The sequence below is a fragment of the Leuresthes tenuis genome, unplaced genomic scaffold (genome assembly GCF_036924035.1).
Source record: "Leuresthes tenuis unplaced genomic scaffold, fLeuTen1.0.hap1 SCAF_13, whole genome shotgun sequence".
NCBI classification, from domain to species: domain Eukaryota; kingdom Metazoa; phylum Chordata; class Actinopteri; order Atheriniformes; family Atherinopsidae; genus Leuresthes; species Leuresthes tenuis.
The window spans coordinates 22,187,232-22,203,802 of NW_027325367.1; the positions used below are offsets into that span (position 1 = coordinate 22,187,232).

Sequence of the window (16,571 nt, forward strand, 5' to 3'; positions counted from 1 at the left end):
TTTTTTAACTCATGACTCATTGTAAAAGGGCTCCAGTGGCATCAAACCAAGCACAGCCTAAACAAACATGCAAAATATAAATATCCTTAAAGCTCCATGGCACACAGCACACTAACATGCACGCACACCTGGGAGGAGTCATTGAGTAACCTTCTTGAAATTGACTCAGCTTCAGCCATCAGTGGATGTGGTTGTCTGTGTCTGTGTGTCTAAGCTGTCTGACATCACAAACCCTGGCACTGGCATCACAGCAGTCTGGGCCAAACTCCAATAAGAAAAAGGTCCTGGACACTGAACCACTCCTCTCAATATCAAACAAAGAAAAAGACGAGCAGCAGTTTAAGGCGACAGAGAAAGAGGATGAAATGCCCCTCTTGAAGCCTTGCTGTCCACTCCACGGTCTTACAGTTTGGGAAAAAAAGAAAGTGGCACACATTACTTTTAGATCCGGTGCTGGCAACCGTCACGACAGAAACTCCTGAGTTGATGTTTTAGGAGTAAGTCCATTAAGTCACATTCAGGGTAATTTTCTCAATAATTCACAAATGCAATCAGACTGACATCACAGACCCAGCTGAGTTCTGTGCTTCTGGTTTGAAAGCAACCTTTAAAAGTCTGTTTAAAAAAAGGCCTTCGTTATTGAGGCCATGCTAGAGGTCCGTGAGAGTACTCAGAACTGGAGTCATTAAGCTATTAGGTTCAGATTTAGGTCCAATCTCACACACATAAATAAATGACACTTGATTACGCAACCATAATGAGCAACTGGCAGATGCAGGAACATTGACTGTGCAACGAACATCCCTGGAGTCCTTCTCCGTGTGTCGTCACAAATTCAATAAACATTTCCAAACCAATCTTTACATGACTACAGCGAGCGATGTGCAGACATGGATCCAGTCATGGTGCTTTTTTTTTTTTTTCTTCCCTCTTCAAAAACACATGAAAACCTGAATTTTGAGACAGACTTTCAACATAAATCAGCACAAGACTGACCAGCAGATGGATGCAGACATCTACTGATGCTACCTCTAAACTGCTGGAGCTATATTAGCACGTAATCGATCTTATACACAGAGCTCCTCCTCCTATGAATCAAACTTTAACTCGTGAATATCACCGACTGTGGACATGATTCTGTCGAGAGGTGGTGAGAGACCAGTCATCGCATGTTCTAGTGAAAGGAGTGTCAAACAATGCTGCATTCGATGTCATTAAAGCACTAAATTCACTTTAGAAGAATTACTGGTCAGTGCCATATGCTTATTTCTTACGCTGTTTTTTTGTCGGTCTTAGCTTTTTCGCAAAGCATCTGCAGATTGGTAATTAAAAAAAACAAAGTGATCAATTCACACCACAAAAAAACTTTTTTTTTCAGGCTACAAAGCACACCGGGTTATAAGGCGCATTAAATGAAACAAAACTCAGAAAAGTTCAACTTTAATCAACTTACTTGTTGTACTGATCCGCTTCGTAAGCATGTCTCTTAACAGGAGCCATTTTTGGGGCAGCCGGTATAGAAATTAATGAATGCACACACCTTAATGCTGAAGCACAGATCGTATTACTCAGATTTTTGAGCGCCGTGTACCACGTAAAATCGGTTCTAGATCAGAAAGCACAGCCAGAATTAATCCATACATTAGGCGCACCGCATTTTTGAGAAAATTAAAAGGATTTCAAGTGCGCCTTATGGTCTGAAAAATACGGTATATTTCTTCAACTCCAGGCTATTCACAATAAACAAGAACAGGCTGCTGTGGTTTAAAAGAGTGATGCATGTTATCTAATGATACATGGAGGTGCAGTCAAATCATTATGCTTTATAATCTCTTAGTGTGGTATTTATTGCATTGGTAAATAATGTTACAAAGGCTTGAAACATACCAGGTGATCTGTGATCAGCCGCAAAATTCCTGATCGGCACACCCTTTGTGCAAGTCCTTGATTTTCACTTTACTGGCACGAGGGGGCAATCGTCAAGACCGTCTTACTAACAGTTTTCAAGTGTTAAAGATTAAACTGTCATGTATCCAACTAAGAATTATGTGCATGAAAATACAAAAAAAAGGAAAAAAACTAAGCAATACACAAAAAAAACAGCAGAGCTGAGGCCCTGGACTGTAATTTAGTAGCATCTGTCCATGTAACGACAGGAAGAGATACAGCCTGCTGTAGTAAACACAAGGAGGGGAAACCCTAAACAGACAGGCCTGGAGTTCCTGCGACACACAGGGTCGCTCTCATCCTTGAAGTAGAGCAGAGGGACTTTCTGCAGCCAGACAGATAAACACAAAAAGCAAACAACACAAGCCTTCCAAATCAGTGCAACTTCCATCACGTCTGAAAAAACCACTAACACTCAGTTCTGAGGTTAATGCAGCTCTATGTGACTCACTTGTGTTTGTTGGGAAACTGCCAGGAAGTTCATTTAAGAGGTCAATTGAGTCCCCTTGCTTATGGCCCTCCTACATATTCTTACAAACACAACCAGTGCAGACAGCTACGATGGGGACATCTTCCCTACAAAGTCTGGCCCCTGAATCTTAAGATGAGAGCAGCAGATTAAAGGTGTTTAAACACCAGGAGATTCATGAGATTCATGAGAAGCAGCAACAAAGAAACCTCTTTCACTCTATCCACCGGGCCACAGCTACGTTGTTCAGTTTTCCAAGCACAAAAGTCAGCTCCACCGGCAAGACACAAATGCTCAGCTGAGCATACACACGTTCAAACAGGTCTGGCTTCTTTAAAAGCAGCTCTAGGAATATGAGCATGCACAAAAGAGAGCATCTAAAATAACTATGTCAGAACCAGAAAATACTTTATTTATATGACATATTAGATTACCAATCACAAGTCCTGTGAAGAAAGTATTCAAACTTCGCGTATAAACCTGCTGATCTTTTTGGTGGCACATTACTTCCATGTATTGATGCCTGTTGGTGAATTTTTAGCCCCTCTCCTGTGGAGCAAGCTCTCTGTTTGGATACAAAATGCTGCCACTTGCTGCTTTTAAGACAAATCCTAAAATATAACTCTTTGAAAGAACTTCTCTTTAACTTGTTGATTTCTTTTTGTGCTATCAGATTTTTCTTTAATCTGAGCCTTTCCCTTTACTTGCTTTCAAATGACTGCTGTTTGCACACCGTTTTATATTTGTTCTTATCTTTCATCTTTACATTTTTATTATTTCTTGTATTTCCTTTAATACTACAACCTTGTTTTACTTAAAATTCTTACTTTCCAAAGCACTTCGGGTTTCACTTGAGTTTCAAAATGCCATATAAATAAAGTTAAGCTTTAAATTAGATGATTTGCAGTCATCTTTAACACAGTCATGCCTCACTGTCAGTTTTTGGAAATGGGTCACTGCATTCTAAAAAAAAAATTGAAAACTGCAAATTGCACTTATAGATAATTGTTTTTATGAAAATGCCTTTTTTACCACAGTACAAAATAACTATAGATAAACTGGGTTAATGTTACCAATATCAGTGTACAGAGAGAAAAAATACGAGAGCAATTAAAATGTTTGTAGAGAAATGAATGAACACAGAAAGCTAAATTAGGAAAAATGGCTTATTTTACGTCCCAAGAGCTAGCTTCAGTAGCCGAGGATCAGACCGCCAAGGCCTCCGCCTTTGGCTGCTACCCAGCTCACATAGCACCCGACCGCCTTGGCCCCTCCCACGGGTGGTGAGCCCGTCGGAAGGGGGACCCACGTCATCGTTTCGGGCTATGCCCGACCGAGCCCCATGGGCACAGGCCCGGCCACCAGGCGCCCGCTGCCGGGCCCCACCCCCGGGCCTGGCTCCGGTATTGGAGAGGAGGATCCGTCGGATAATCGAGCCTCGGATTCAGGAGATGCAGTGTGGCTTTCGTCCTGGCCGTGGAACAGTGGACAAGCTCTATACCCTCGGCAGGATCCTGGAGGGTGCATGGGAGTTCGCCCAACCAGTCTACATGTGTTTTGTGGACTTGGGAGAAAGCGTTCGACCGTGTCCCTTGTGGAGTCCTGTGGGGGGTGCTCCGGGAATATGGAGTGCCGGACCCCTTGATAGGGGCCGTTCGGTCTCTGTATGACCGGTGCCAGAGTTTGGTCCGCATTGCCGGCAGTAAGTCGGATACATTTCCGGTGAGAGTTGGACTCCGTCAGGGCTGCCCTTTGTCACCGATTCTGTTCCTAACTTTTATGGACAGAATTTCTAGGCGGAGCCAGGGCGTTGAGGGTGTCCGATTTGGCGACCTCAGAATCGGGTCTCTGCTTTTTGCAGATGATGTGGTTCTGTTAGCGTCGTCAGGCCGTGGCCTTCAGCTCTCACTGGAGCGATTCGCAGCCGAGTGTGAAGCGGCTGGGATGAGAATCAGCACCTCCAAATCCGAGACCATGGTTCTCAGCCGGAAAAGGGTGAAATGCTCTCTCCGGGTCGGGAATGAGATCCTTCCCCAAGTGGAGGAGTTCAAGTATCTCGGGGTCTTGTTCACGAGTGAGGGACGAATGGAGCGGGAGATTGACGGGCGGATTGGTGCGGCGTCTGCAGTGTTGCGGGCTCTGCACCGACCCGTCGTTGTGAAGAGGGAGCTGAGCCAGAAGGCGAAGCTCTCTACTTACTGGTCAATCTACGTTCCCATCCTCACCTATGGTCACGAGTTGTGGGTAGTGACCGAAAGAACAAGATCGCGAATGCAAGCGGCCGAAATGGGTTTCCTCCGCAGGGTGTCTGGGCTCTCCCTTAGAGATAGGGTGAGAAGCTCAGTCATCTGGGAGGGGCTCGGAGTAGAACCGCTGCTCCTCCGCATTGAGAGGAGTCAGATGAGGTGGCTCGGGCATCTGGTTAGGATGCCCCCTGGACGCCTCCCTGGGGAGGTGTTCCGGGCACGTCCCACTGGGAGGAGACCCCGGGGGAGACCCAGGACACGTTGGAGAGACTATGTCTCTCGGCTGGCCTGGGAACGCCTCGGGGGGTCCCCCCGGAAGAGCTGGAGGAAGTGACCGGGGACAGAGACGTCTGGGTTTCTCTGCTCAAGCTGCTGCCCCCGCGACCCGACCCTCGGATAAGCGGCAGATGATGGATGGATGGATGGATGGATGGCTTATTTTACCCTAAAACCGCAGACTATCTTGTGTTGGATGTGGAAGAGAAAAAAATTCTTATTCACACTCCTCGGATTAAAAGAAAAATCATGTATTGGAGAAATCAACAAGCAATCCAACAGACTTCTTTAAAGATTTTAGCTCACATTTGAGCATGCACTGACTGCAGTGATAAAAAAAATAACACTCAGTTCTTCAATTTCCCTGCTATAAATGCAGACATAGGTCAAACAGCTATAGGCTAGAGCCAAAAGTGCATCAATTAAATAATGTACCATAATGTTAAGCAGATGATGAGACTGCAGGAAGAGTCAAAAGACTGCACGAGAGGGGCATGAGGTAAATGAGTGAAAAGAGGATGCGGGTTTCCTGAGGCACCTCCTTTCACGACTAAAGGAATCAGTCACTACTAGACAGCTGAAAAATTAAGGGTAATACACCCTTTTTCCTTGAGGAACTTCATCAGCGTCTGACTACTCTTTCAGTAACAGATTGGGATCGAGACAGAAAATGACGAAGGAAAGATGCACGGGTCTGCAATGCACTTCACCAAGAGCCACACGGCCATGTTCATTTCCTTATTGATTGTTCAGAATGGGCTTATAGGTTTTCAAGCCACCAGCAACCGAGGGAAAACAAAGTCCATTGTTAAGGCTAGGAAGGGAATAGTGAGAGCGAGAGAGAAAACAGGGGAAAAAAGCAACACAATCATTTTAGAAATGTGAAATTTTTCTTGTTAACAGCATTATAACACCTAGGACTTTGGGAGTGGTGCTTGGGGATTCCTGACATATTTGTAGCAGCTGAGACATGGGTGAGAAAGGAAGTCAGCTTAAGTTAAAGGATCCATTCCACTTTGGACAGGAACATACTTGCGTGGCAGATGTACAAGTTGTCCATGAGGAATAAAAAAAAATAAAATTATTTTTAAACATACATCATTGCCGAGCAGGAAAAAAATGTACTTACAGTCGCAGTTTTTGGCGATGTAGAACTGTTTATAGGAATAACTTGGGATTTCACGAGAACCAAGTCGATGCCACAATTCTAAAAAAGTGACGGTACCCGTTTTTCTACAGTACCGTAGGTACCGGGGGGATGCAATTCCTCCAGACGTGACGTGGGCACCATATACACCTACAAGTGTTCTAGTGTGCTGTTAAATGCGTCGACAGCGCCGCCTCGACTCGTCGAAAAAAAAATACTAATAGTCGTGTCTGGAAGTTCTTTGTGTTTGAGGCGGATGCTCAGGGATTAATAATAGATTAACAAAAACCTATATGCAAACGGTGCAAAAGAGCTTTTCAGACGAAAGGAGGAAACACTTCAAATTTGGCCAAGCACCTCAAAGACAGATCCAGATTTATTCAGAATTCAAGGTGAGGGAGTTTCCAGTGATGTTAACGTTCACTTTGCAGGCAAATTCACATCCATTGTTCTCCGTTGAATTACTCACGAACTCCCCATCGCATAGATATGAAACACATCACAAGAAACAGCGGAAACAGAGCTTTTCAAAGAGAATCTGTACATACCCAAATAATCACATTATGAAGACAACAAACAAAAAAAACAAAGTTACGTCTTTGCAAAGGACGGCTAAATAAGCTGCAAAGTCCCTGTCACTACATAATGCACCGTATATCAAAATAAACGGCGGAACGTACCCTTTCCGAAAGTATTCCTTGTTTCTCTGTGACAACGCGAGTTATCTGGTTTTGTAATAGATCAAATAATCTGCTTACATTGCAAAGACTAAAGTTGTGTTCAAAAGATGTGCGCAGGTCACCTGTGCGCCGGTCAGCTAAAGCTATAGTGCACATGCGAGAGAGGTGCTAAGCAGATTTTTTTTTCTAATTACTCTATTCTATGACTTATGTCATAGAATATCCCACTATCATGGTTCTGATATTGCACAACACAAATATGACACATTTTCTGTACTGACAGCATTCTATGATGAGATATATGCAAAAAGGATAGGATATCTGGATAGCCTAGACTATTCTGAATAATAAAACAAAATAAAGCTTGTATGGCTTTATCTTGAAGCAAGGAAATTGGATAGGGCAGTTGCTGAATTCAAATGCATGGATCAAGTTCCTGTCTACACTGTAGAAAAGCATGGATTCCAGCAAATGCTTGAGCAGTTCAACCCCAGATATCAGCTACCAAGTAGAAATTATTTCATGTACACAGAGATACCCAAAATCTACACTGAAACTAGAGACTTCATAACCCAGCATCTCAGAGAGAAGCCATTTCATGCCTGCACAACTGATCTGTGGACAAGCAGAGCAGCAGACACCTTCACGACCTATTACTATGCAGTACATAACCAAGTCATGGGAGATGCACTCCTAGTGTTTAGGCTGTAGCGGCCTGAACACAGAACACACAAGTGAGAGTTTGAAGGAAGCCTTTGAAGAGAAGATTGAAGAGGAATGGAGGTTAGACAAGGCCTTTAAAGACCACACATGAATCCCATGTTTTAGCCACAATCTGCACCTTGCAGTAAACAAAGCCATCAATACTGACAGAGAATCTGCAGTACTGTTGAGGCTTCAGAAAACCATATCCACCTTCACCAGGATGAAAATGAATGACTTTCCACTTGCTAGGGCGATGATGATGAGATATTCTTGGTTTGATCCAAGAATATCTCAAGCAGCGCAATGATGTCCGGGAGTTACAGCTTCTTTTGAACACTGCTACCTACCTTGACCCTAGGTTTGAAGATAACTTTGTTTCACTTGAGGATGATGTCAAACAAAGTCTTCTGGTACAAGTAAGGAATGCTGCTGATAACGGAAGTGGAATCCATGTGCCAAGACAGGCCATTAAAAAAGTCAAAGACTGATTTGAAAGAGCTGCTTTCGAATATACAAGGAGAAAAGAAAGGCACTGATACCACATCAACACAAGCAGGGCTCTCCCCAAGTGATAAGTTGAATGGTGAGTTTCTGGTATACAGCAAAATGCCAGAACTCTGTGCTGAGGGGGATCCACTCTCCTGGTGGAAAACCAATGGAAGTAAGTTACCTCAGCTATCCGATTTTTCCAGAAGGTATCTGTGTATTGCTGCATCAAGCTGTGCTTCTGAGAGAGTATTCAGTGCTTCGGGGATTTTTGTCAGTCCAAGATAGTCAAGACTGACCCAAGACAACATTGATATGTTGGTGTTCCTTTCTTAAAAACCTTGAATTGGCAAAGAAAAAGTTCAAGAAGCCATGAAAAGTGATGCCATTCTTATATGAATCTAGCATCTCCACCAAATGGCAGCCCATAATATTGCATTCTGTACTGTTGCCGTTTTTATCTAAAGCAGTATGGTTTGAGCTGGACATCTCATAGTTCCTTAACTTGCGTCAGGTGCTTTTCTTATTTTAAGGCTATATGCCAGTGCTACACTTGATACGTGGAGCCTGGTCAGTGTTCTTCTTATTCTGATCTATATGTTTAGCTTTTTTGTCTGAGCTGGGAACTGCTATTGAAATGCTGTGCCATAAAAAGTTGACTGATTGCACAGTACTGTTTGTTTTTTTAAATGTTTGAAGGTTTCATACCACTGTTCTTTTTTGTAATGGTAATAGTTCTTTCATTTTATTTATTATATCCATCTATTATCTATATATTTTGTTCATGTCTTGGCAGGTACTGCAATTGAAATGTTGTGCCATCATAAAAAGTTGATAATTAGGCACAGTATTGTTTGTTTTAAACACTTTATACTTTATTTATTACTTGAAGGTTACATGCCACTGTTGTTTATAGTATTGTTCAAATGTTTTTGATAAATGAGTATGTGGAAGTACATGGAATTTATTGTTTTGTTTTTACCGTGGTATCTAATTGGATATCAAGAATCATGGAATTTCACTGGTATTGGTTTTGACGACTAAATGTCTGGTATTGTGACATCCCTATAAATAATCATATTCTACTTTTAATATAACTTCCAACATAAAACAAGAAAATCAAGGCATTTGTCTGTGTCTGACAGCTTGTAAAAGCATGCAGCTGAGCTGAGGAAGATGGAGAGCCCTTGTGGGATTACTTCCTGTTCAGGAATACTAAATGAACAAGAGGAAAGTGGTGCACAAGACAATTGTGGTGCAAGTGGTAGCAAGTTTTTTTGCTCAAGGTTCTGTTCAAGAACTGTTCCAACAAAGCAGTGAATAAAAACACTCTTCACAAATAAAGCTAGAAAAAGACAATATGATCATCAGCTGCAAAAAACCCTGAATGATGCTCTGAACCCGAGGATGAGCCATTACCTGTTCATACTTGTTTTTCAAAAATATGTCCAAGGCTGCAGTGACACATCAGCGATGATGTAGATCAGACTTTATGAACACAAACACTCTGCAGTCCAGTCTATAGAGAATGTGTGAAGTTAACATCCGTTGGGATGTTTGGACACCATGTTGTATTCTTATCCAGACTTATTTATGTACAGACGCTTAAATCTAACTTCAGAATAGTGGTTCTGTAGGATCGCCCTCTAAAATCTTATCTCAGTTCATTTCTAATTATTTTAGCAAATTGGTTTATCCAACTATTGCTATTGAAAGAAGTCTCCAGGTCATTGTTTTTCTTGTTCTCGCACAATGCTTCCAGGTATAGATGTTTCACAGAGTGAATCTTATATAAGCAAATGACGGAATGGAGGATGTTGCTGGGAAAAGAGATGGGGAGAAAAAGGAAGGAGGACGGTTTACACAAGGCCACGCAAGCGAGCCGACTGCCAGGGAGCCTGTCTAAATCACTGTGATCTGAATTTCTCACACGCACAAAGTAAAAAGGAAACTCATAACTCCATTCCTTCCTACTGAAACTAAGAACTGGAATAGGGAGGACTATTGTTCTCATCAAAGCCTGATCGTCTCCTGATCACTTTTATTCACTCCCAGCACAGTAGCTCATTATTTCTCTGCTCTTTTTTAACCAACACAACATACACATCTGGAAACTAAGCTTCGGCAACTAGATAATCAAACACACTATTAACACTGTCTATCATTATCATTCAAGCTATTAAAAACATTCAATTACTATAGACAGAGAAAAAGTTCAACAGAAACTACAGGAGTGGGAAAAAATAATGGCTGCGAGTGTCTGTTGTCAAAGACCGATAATGACATGGAGGTCTAACACAGAATCTGTGGTACCAGTTCAAGGCTAGCTGGTACTGAAGTACTAATAAACTGAGCTCCAAGACAAACACCACCGCCATTAGTATATATTAGGGCTGCACGATTATGACCAAAATCATAATCACGATAATTCTGATCAATACTGAAATCACGATTATTTATCACGATCATTCATCATGTCTGGTAAAACATGTATTTTTATTGCACCATTTACAAACAAACAATGTGCCAACATTTTTTTGTGAAAAATTAAACTTTAAATTAGAATAAATGATAAATAATGCAAAATAAAAACAAAAACCCAATCATTTTAAATTTTAAAGTACTAACTGTATTGATCGGACACGTCTTTGGCCAAATAAAAAGACATTGCGTCTGTTATTTCTGCGTCTTTGGGAGGTAGATGGATAGGGTTCTGCCCGGTGCAGGGTTGCTGTAATGGTTGTCTGGGTTGGTGCTTTTGTGAATTGACATTAGCTTTGGCCTTCATGCATTCCTCATATTTAGGTTTGTGATGTATTTTCAGGTGGTAGAACAAATTAGTGGTGTTACTCTGCGGGTCAGACACTACTTTGTTACACTTTTTGCAAATAATTTGTTCTTGTTTAACGTCACTAGCCCTGAATTCGAAACAAGTCCAGACAATGGATGTTGCCCAGTTTCGAGGCACAAGCTCCTCGAGATCCCCAGCTGCTACTGTATTCTTCTCGGCTTTCGACATGACTTGCTCTCATCAGTCTTATTCATAGACTGTCCAACTCGCTGCCGCTGCAGGCCGTCTAACTGTGCGCTTGTTATTTAGGCGCTTGTTATTAATGAAGCCTTAACCATGCTCGCATTTTTAATGTAAACATCGTTGACGATCAGGTTCATTTAATTGTGGCCACCAAAATATTGATCACGATCAAAATACGATTAATTGTGCAGCCCTAGTATATATGCCAAATATATCCATGGCAATGGTTCGCTAATGACGACAAAGCTGCGACAACTGCATTTGAGGAGTCTCATGTCAGGAGCAAACTATCTGATATATGGGCTAACTTCCTGTTTGGTGACAGAATAACCTTACAAAACACTTACAAATATATCTTTCTATTACAGTGAGAACCGCTTCAATAGCAGCTGATGCTTCAACTTAAGAGCAGCCTCCTATCTCCAAACATCTTGCATATTATATATCTATATATCAAGACAAGCCCTTATCACATATCAGATGATTATCAGTGAATACAAAAAGATGTACTCGTTAACCTGCTGCTGTTACTCTCTAGTGAAAATCAGACGTACTCAGGCGTGTGCTTAAACACAGTAAGCCACCACTGCAGGATCAGCTAAGAAAAAGAGTCAGAGAGTGGGCAGTTCCATGACGCCCATACACACAAAGCCTGTTTTGCCTCCGTTACTACCTCATCTGCTCAGAGGAGCATCAGAGGCAGATAAACTTCCACCCCACAATGACCTGTTTTTGGATCTTAAATAGAGCAATACGTTATTTGACGGGAATAAACGGAGAAAGATACAGATATGATTAAAAACTAAGAATAACATTAAAAAAAAAAACAAGATTGAAAATTAAATAGTAAATTAAATAAAAAAGGGTTTTAACACAAATCTGACTAAATACGCCTCAGCATATCAATACATTTCCCCATTCTATGCATCAATAATTACATACAGTTAGTTTTTGATAGTCATAGTTGTTATTGTATTGTATCTGTAAATAAATCTATTAAGCTCTTTATAACATTTATTTCTGATTATGTCAGTCCTCTCTAGTTATCTGCATCATTTTACAGTGAGAAAGAGCTGCTCTGTCATACTGTAAAAGGCGTATGTGAACAGGCAGGATCCTCTTCACATTCTGCAGACAAGCAGACTGTCTGTCTGTAGAATGTGACAACAACACAGCATTTTCAGAATGAATAGAAAAGTCATTTATTGTGGCAACCTGCCACAAGAAAAGTTTGCTCCCCACAAACTTATTTTCTATTTTTAGAGTTACACATCCTATTTTCACACTCTCACTCGCTCCCCTCTCTCCCCCACCACATCTGCACCTTTCTGCACACATTTACCCCCATTGGACACGATCCTCCCATCTTTACTCTGCAGTCTTGCCACCCTGTCTATACTTAAAATGGCATTTTATCAGTTTAAAAAACTATATATTGCTTTGTTAGATACCAATTATGGACTAAGAACAAAATGATCATACAACACACTTGAGGTGCACCTAATGTGCCTTATAATGTTGATGACTTTATGTGACACACAATAGGAGACTTCATCCTGCATTCCCTTGCACCTTGTGAACTAAAAAAAAAAAGTATGAGGATTTAAGAGCTTTCTTCGTTCTATTTGATGAAATTCAAAATACACGTTTTGTTAGAAAAAAAAATCCAAATCATGACAAAGTTTGTACTTGTTTAGGCTTCTTTTTTCTCTTTGCAGTAACAAAAATAAACCACAGAGAAAAGGTATTTAACTAGACACTCATTTGCAGAAGCTTTGATGCTAAAAGTGCCATCTTCATTTCCTGCAGTTGACACAGAAACACCGCCCTTCCCTCTCTCTCCAGCAGCTGAACACTGTTGAGTTCATTGCTCAGGTCTGTTGGAAGAATTACAGTATCTTAACACAGTTAGAGCAATGTTAACATTATATAATTTCCCTTTAAGATACATGATTTTTTTATCATTGTTTTAAGAGCTCCAGACTTTGACAACTTTTATTTATTTATTTATTCTCTTTCTTTGAAAAAAGTGTAGTGCTCCCTGCTCGCAGACATTTGAGACACGTCTGCCCAGCATGTGGATTAACAGATTTCAGTTCACACTAACAGTATGTTAGTGCTCTGACCCATCAGAGTTATCTACCTAGTTGCCAAGGTTAATGAATTGTAGCAGGTCTATTTCTAATGTTCCAGTGTTGGAGGCGGGCTCAACTTTTCCTAACCTCACATAAACCTCTTTTTAGGCTTTTACCCTGCAAGCAGATCCGTAGTCTCAAAAGTTTTCATGGTTCCTGCAGGATCAACCATGATATTTTACACTGTTGACAGCACCTCAAGAGTTTTACATTTGATGAAAGAGATGAAAAGATAAGATGCATTGTTTTTAAAAGTTAGTTGTATCCTTAGCTATAAGATATGAAATTATTCTCTCCTATATAAATGCACAAAACAATATCAAACATCAAAGCTAGTATCTAGAAATGTAACCATGTGTATAGACTTATGGTAAATAGCCACATTCTGACACAAGGAAGGGGGAAGTGACCTTGAAAAGTTCCATTAACACAAGGGTGGGATATCAACACCCTTCACAGTCAGGCAAATATTGGCTGAGGCCAGGTTAGACTGGGTTTAACGTTCAAGCATACAATTTTGGAACATGTCAAGCTATTGTTTAGGCAATTCTGTGGAATCTTATAGTAAAGCTGTCAAACCATAGAGGTGCCCTGATGCCCAGTAAACTGCGTGCAGTGTGGCCATGTAGTAACAATGTGCCCTGCTCATGCCTGTCTGGAAAACTCAGCTTATCACAGGGCTCTCCATTTTTTCATTTCCTGTGTGTACAATCAATTACCAAAAAGTGTGGAATGTGGCCCAACAACCAGTCGAAGCTGAAGGAAAGCAAATAAACACTGAAAGTGAGGGGTACATAGATCTGCACACACAGCTTCAAACATGTTCAAACACAACTGAAGGGTCTGATGAAGGACAGACACACTGGGTTGTTTTGGCAGATTCTCTCATCGAGTGATTTTTAGCTGGGCGTCACATGTTTAAGTTTAAAGTTTCAATTTCAGCCTGAACTCTGTAAATTCCCTAAATCATTAGGGTGTCATTTCATACTAAATCACAGAATCCGTTAAGTTCACGCAGAGCAGTTTTGTTTGAGGCATTTCTCTGACATCAAACGCCACATCACTAACTGCGACTTAACACGGCTGAAAGTCAGACTTTAGAGCCTGTTTTTCAACCCAACAGAGCCCCTGAACAAGTGTCACTGCACAGTACCACAGTAACCACAGTCTGCACATCCAGTAAGATGCAGTAAGCAGGTTTCATGAGGCTGTGCAGGGGTTACTAATGTATACAGAAAGATCTGAGTATTTCCTCTACATGCTGACTGTTTCTGATTAACACATTAATATATATAAATAAACACAGAAACAACATAAAATAAACAGCGACATTTGATTAAACTAAAAAGGTTTAAAGTTTGTCAGAATGTGTGATTACTTCAGTCAGAAGAAAACTGTTGTCAACTTGGGGGAAAAAAAGTCATGTTACTTTATCAATCTCTTGATGGGATAGAAAACGGCCCCACGTCAGAGTCGGACTCTGGGTCCTGATACAAGATAAAGAGGCAAGTCAAGCGCGTTACATGTTTTGGGTGTGGGACCCTATATTCAGCCACTGTCATGTACTGAATCTCAAAGCCTCGAGACAAATTATATACCTATCACGACATCAGCCTTAAAGCAAATATAAAAAGAGGAACTTGACATTTACGGCTAGAATACGTAGCTTCAATGTCAGACGTTTCCTGTAATGTGGAATTCCCTCAAGACAGAGAAACTGCTCCTCTGGACTAACTAAGTGCAGCCAGATTGGGGGGGACAGGGAATTCTGAGCTATTACAAGAGTTTCATGACACTGAGCGATTTTGCAATGGCCATGTTGAACTCCCCTTAACGATAATATATGTTGACAATAGCTAGAAATGCAGCCAAATCCAGGGATGGAGGTGGCGTTATCCAGTTATCCAGAGAGCTAGATGGCTAAGCTAACCAGCTAGCTTCCAGGTTGGCTAACTTTAAGTCCCGTCTGCCAAAATGTGATAGCACGATTTAAGATACTGACACTTGGTTTAGAGTGTTTTCCAAGTTGGACTTATCTTGTAGGTCGAGAGAGGGAATAAAGAGCAGATAAAGTGAAAACACAATTCAACTGCCACATCATGGAAAACTCACCCATTCCTTCCCTTCGCAACGCCTCGCAATCAAATGTTTGGAAATGTCTTGTCCAACAGCCCCAACGCTAGCTAGCTACTAGCCAGGTAGATAAGTGCAGTCAACCACAGTATTTTCTTTCTGCTCAATTCACTACCGAAAAGTAAGCCAAGTGAGCGTTATATCCATTCGTCTAAGCCCCAACAGCAGCGACAGCGTCGGTGGCAGTCTCCTCTTTTCTCTCTTGAAGATTACTGCGCAGGAAGTTAGCCAGGAGTCTCCACCTTTCTTGGACTCGCCTCCACAGTTTGCTGATGTTGCCTGCCTGTCTGCCTGCCACACAAAACACACAAAACAGCCGGAAACTTCGCGATGTTTCAAGCGGGAAAGTCCCGCGAGAGGAATCTTTAATGGAATGTTGATTCACACAAAAATGCTGTGCCAGTCTGCACATCCAGTAAGATGCAGTAAGCAGGTTTCATGAGGCTGTGCAGGGGTTACTAATGTATACAGAAAGATCTGAGTATTTCCTCTACATGCTGACTGTTTCTGATTAACGCATTAATATATATATATATATATATATATATATATATATATATATATATATATATATATATATATATATATATATATATATATAAATAAACACAGAAACAACATAAAATAAACAGCGACATTTGATTAAACTAAAAAGGTTTAAAGTCATGGGGCTCCCGAGTATGTAATTGGATTTCCTGGGGGTAAAGTGAATAATGCAAGATTAACTCCCAAACAGGAAATCATTTTTGCAGCATACACTAGCAAAACAGTTATCAGTCAATTGTTACAAAATAAGTAATATTGATAAGAATAAGTAAACAAATCCAGGTTCAGGTGAACACATGAGTGTCCGTTGTCATCCCGCCTGTACCAGGACAAGGTTTTACTTATTCCTGGTCTTCCTGAAAGTCAGTCAGACATTCAAGATAAGCTTGTACTCACTATCAACCAATCTATCTACAGACACAACCACTTTACACAGCATTCATGCAACAAGAGAATGAAAAAACATCATACAGGTTATGTGCCATAATGTAGTCTGAGATCAGTATAAACGCCTGTGACAGTTTGCTGGTAAGGGTGATAATCAAAGTCTCATTCAGAGCAGTTTTTTAGTTTGGTGCCTTTTAAATGTATTTAAAAATTTAAGCCATTGATTGATTTATTTCTTAGCTTCAATGTCTCTTTTTCTTTTCCTTTTAAACTTTTTCATTTTTGCCCATTCTTTCCACGCACAAAGCGTTGGTTCATTCATGTCTCGGATTTAAATGCACAGTTTTTTTTTAGACTGACACAAATAAAAAGAAAAGGTG

General features: G+C 41.0%; 1 protein-coding gene across 1 annotated transcript in view; it reads right to left on the minus strand.

Annotated features, from left to right (window-relative positions):
* The window catches only part of cd2ap (CD2-associated protein), a 70,410-nt gene extending 54,866 nt beyond the window's left edge, over positions 1 to 15,544 (minus strand). The window contains exon 1 of the mRNA XM_072362669.1: positions 15,238 to 15,544. Within this exon, the coding sequence (XP_072218770.1) occupies positions 15,238 to 15,241 (4 nt within the window). The 5' untranslated portion in view covers positions 15,242 to 15,544. The remainder of the gene's footprint in view (positions 1 to 15,237) is intronic.
* Between the last annotated feature and the right edge of the window lie 1,027 nt (positions 15,545 to 16,571).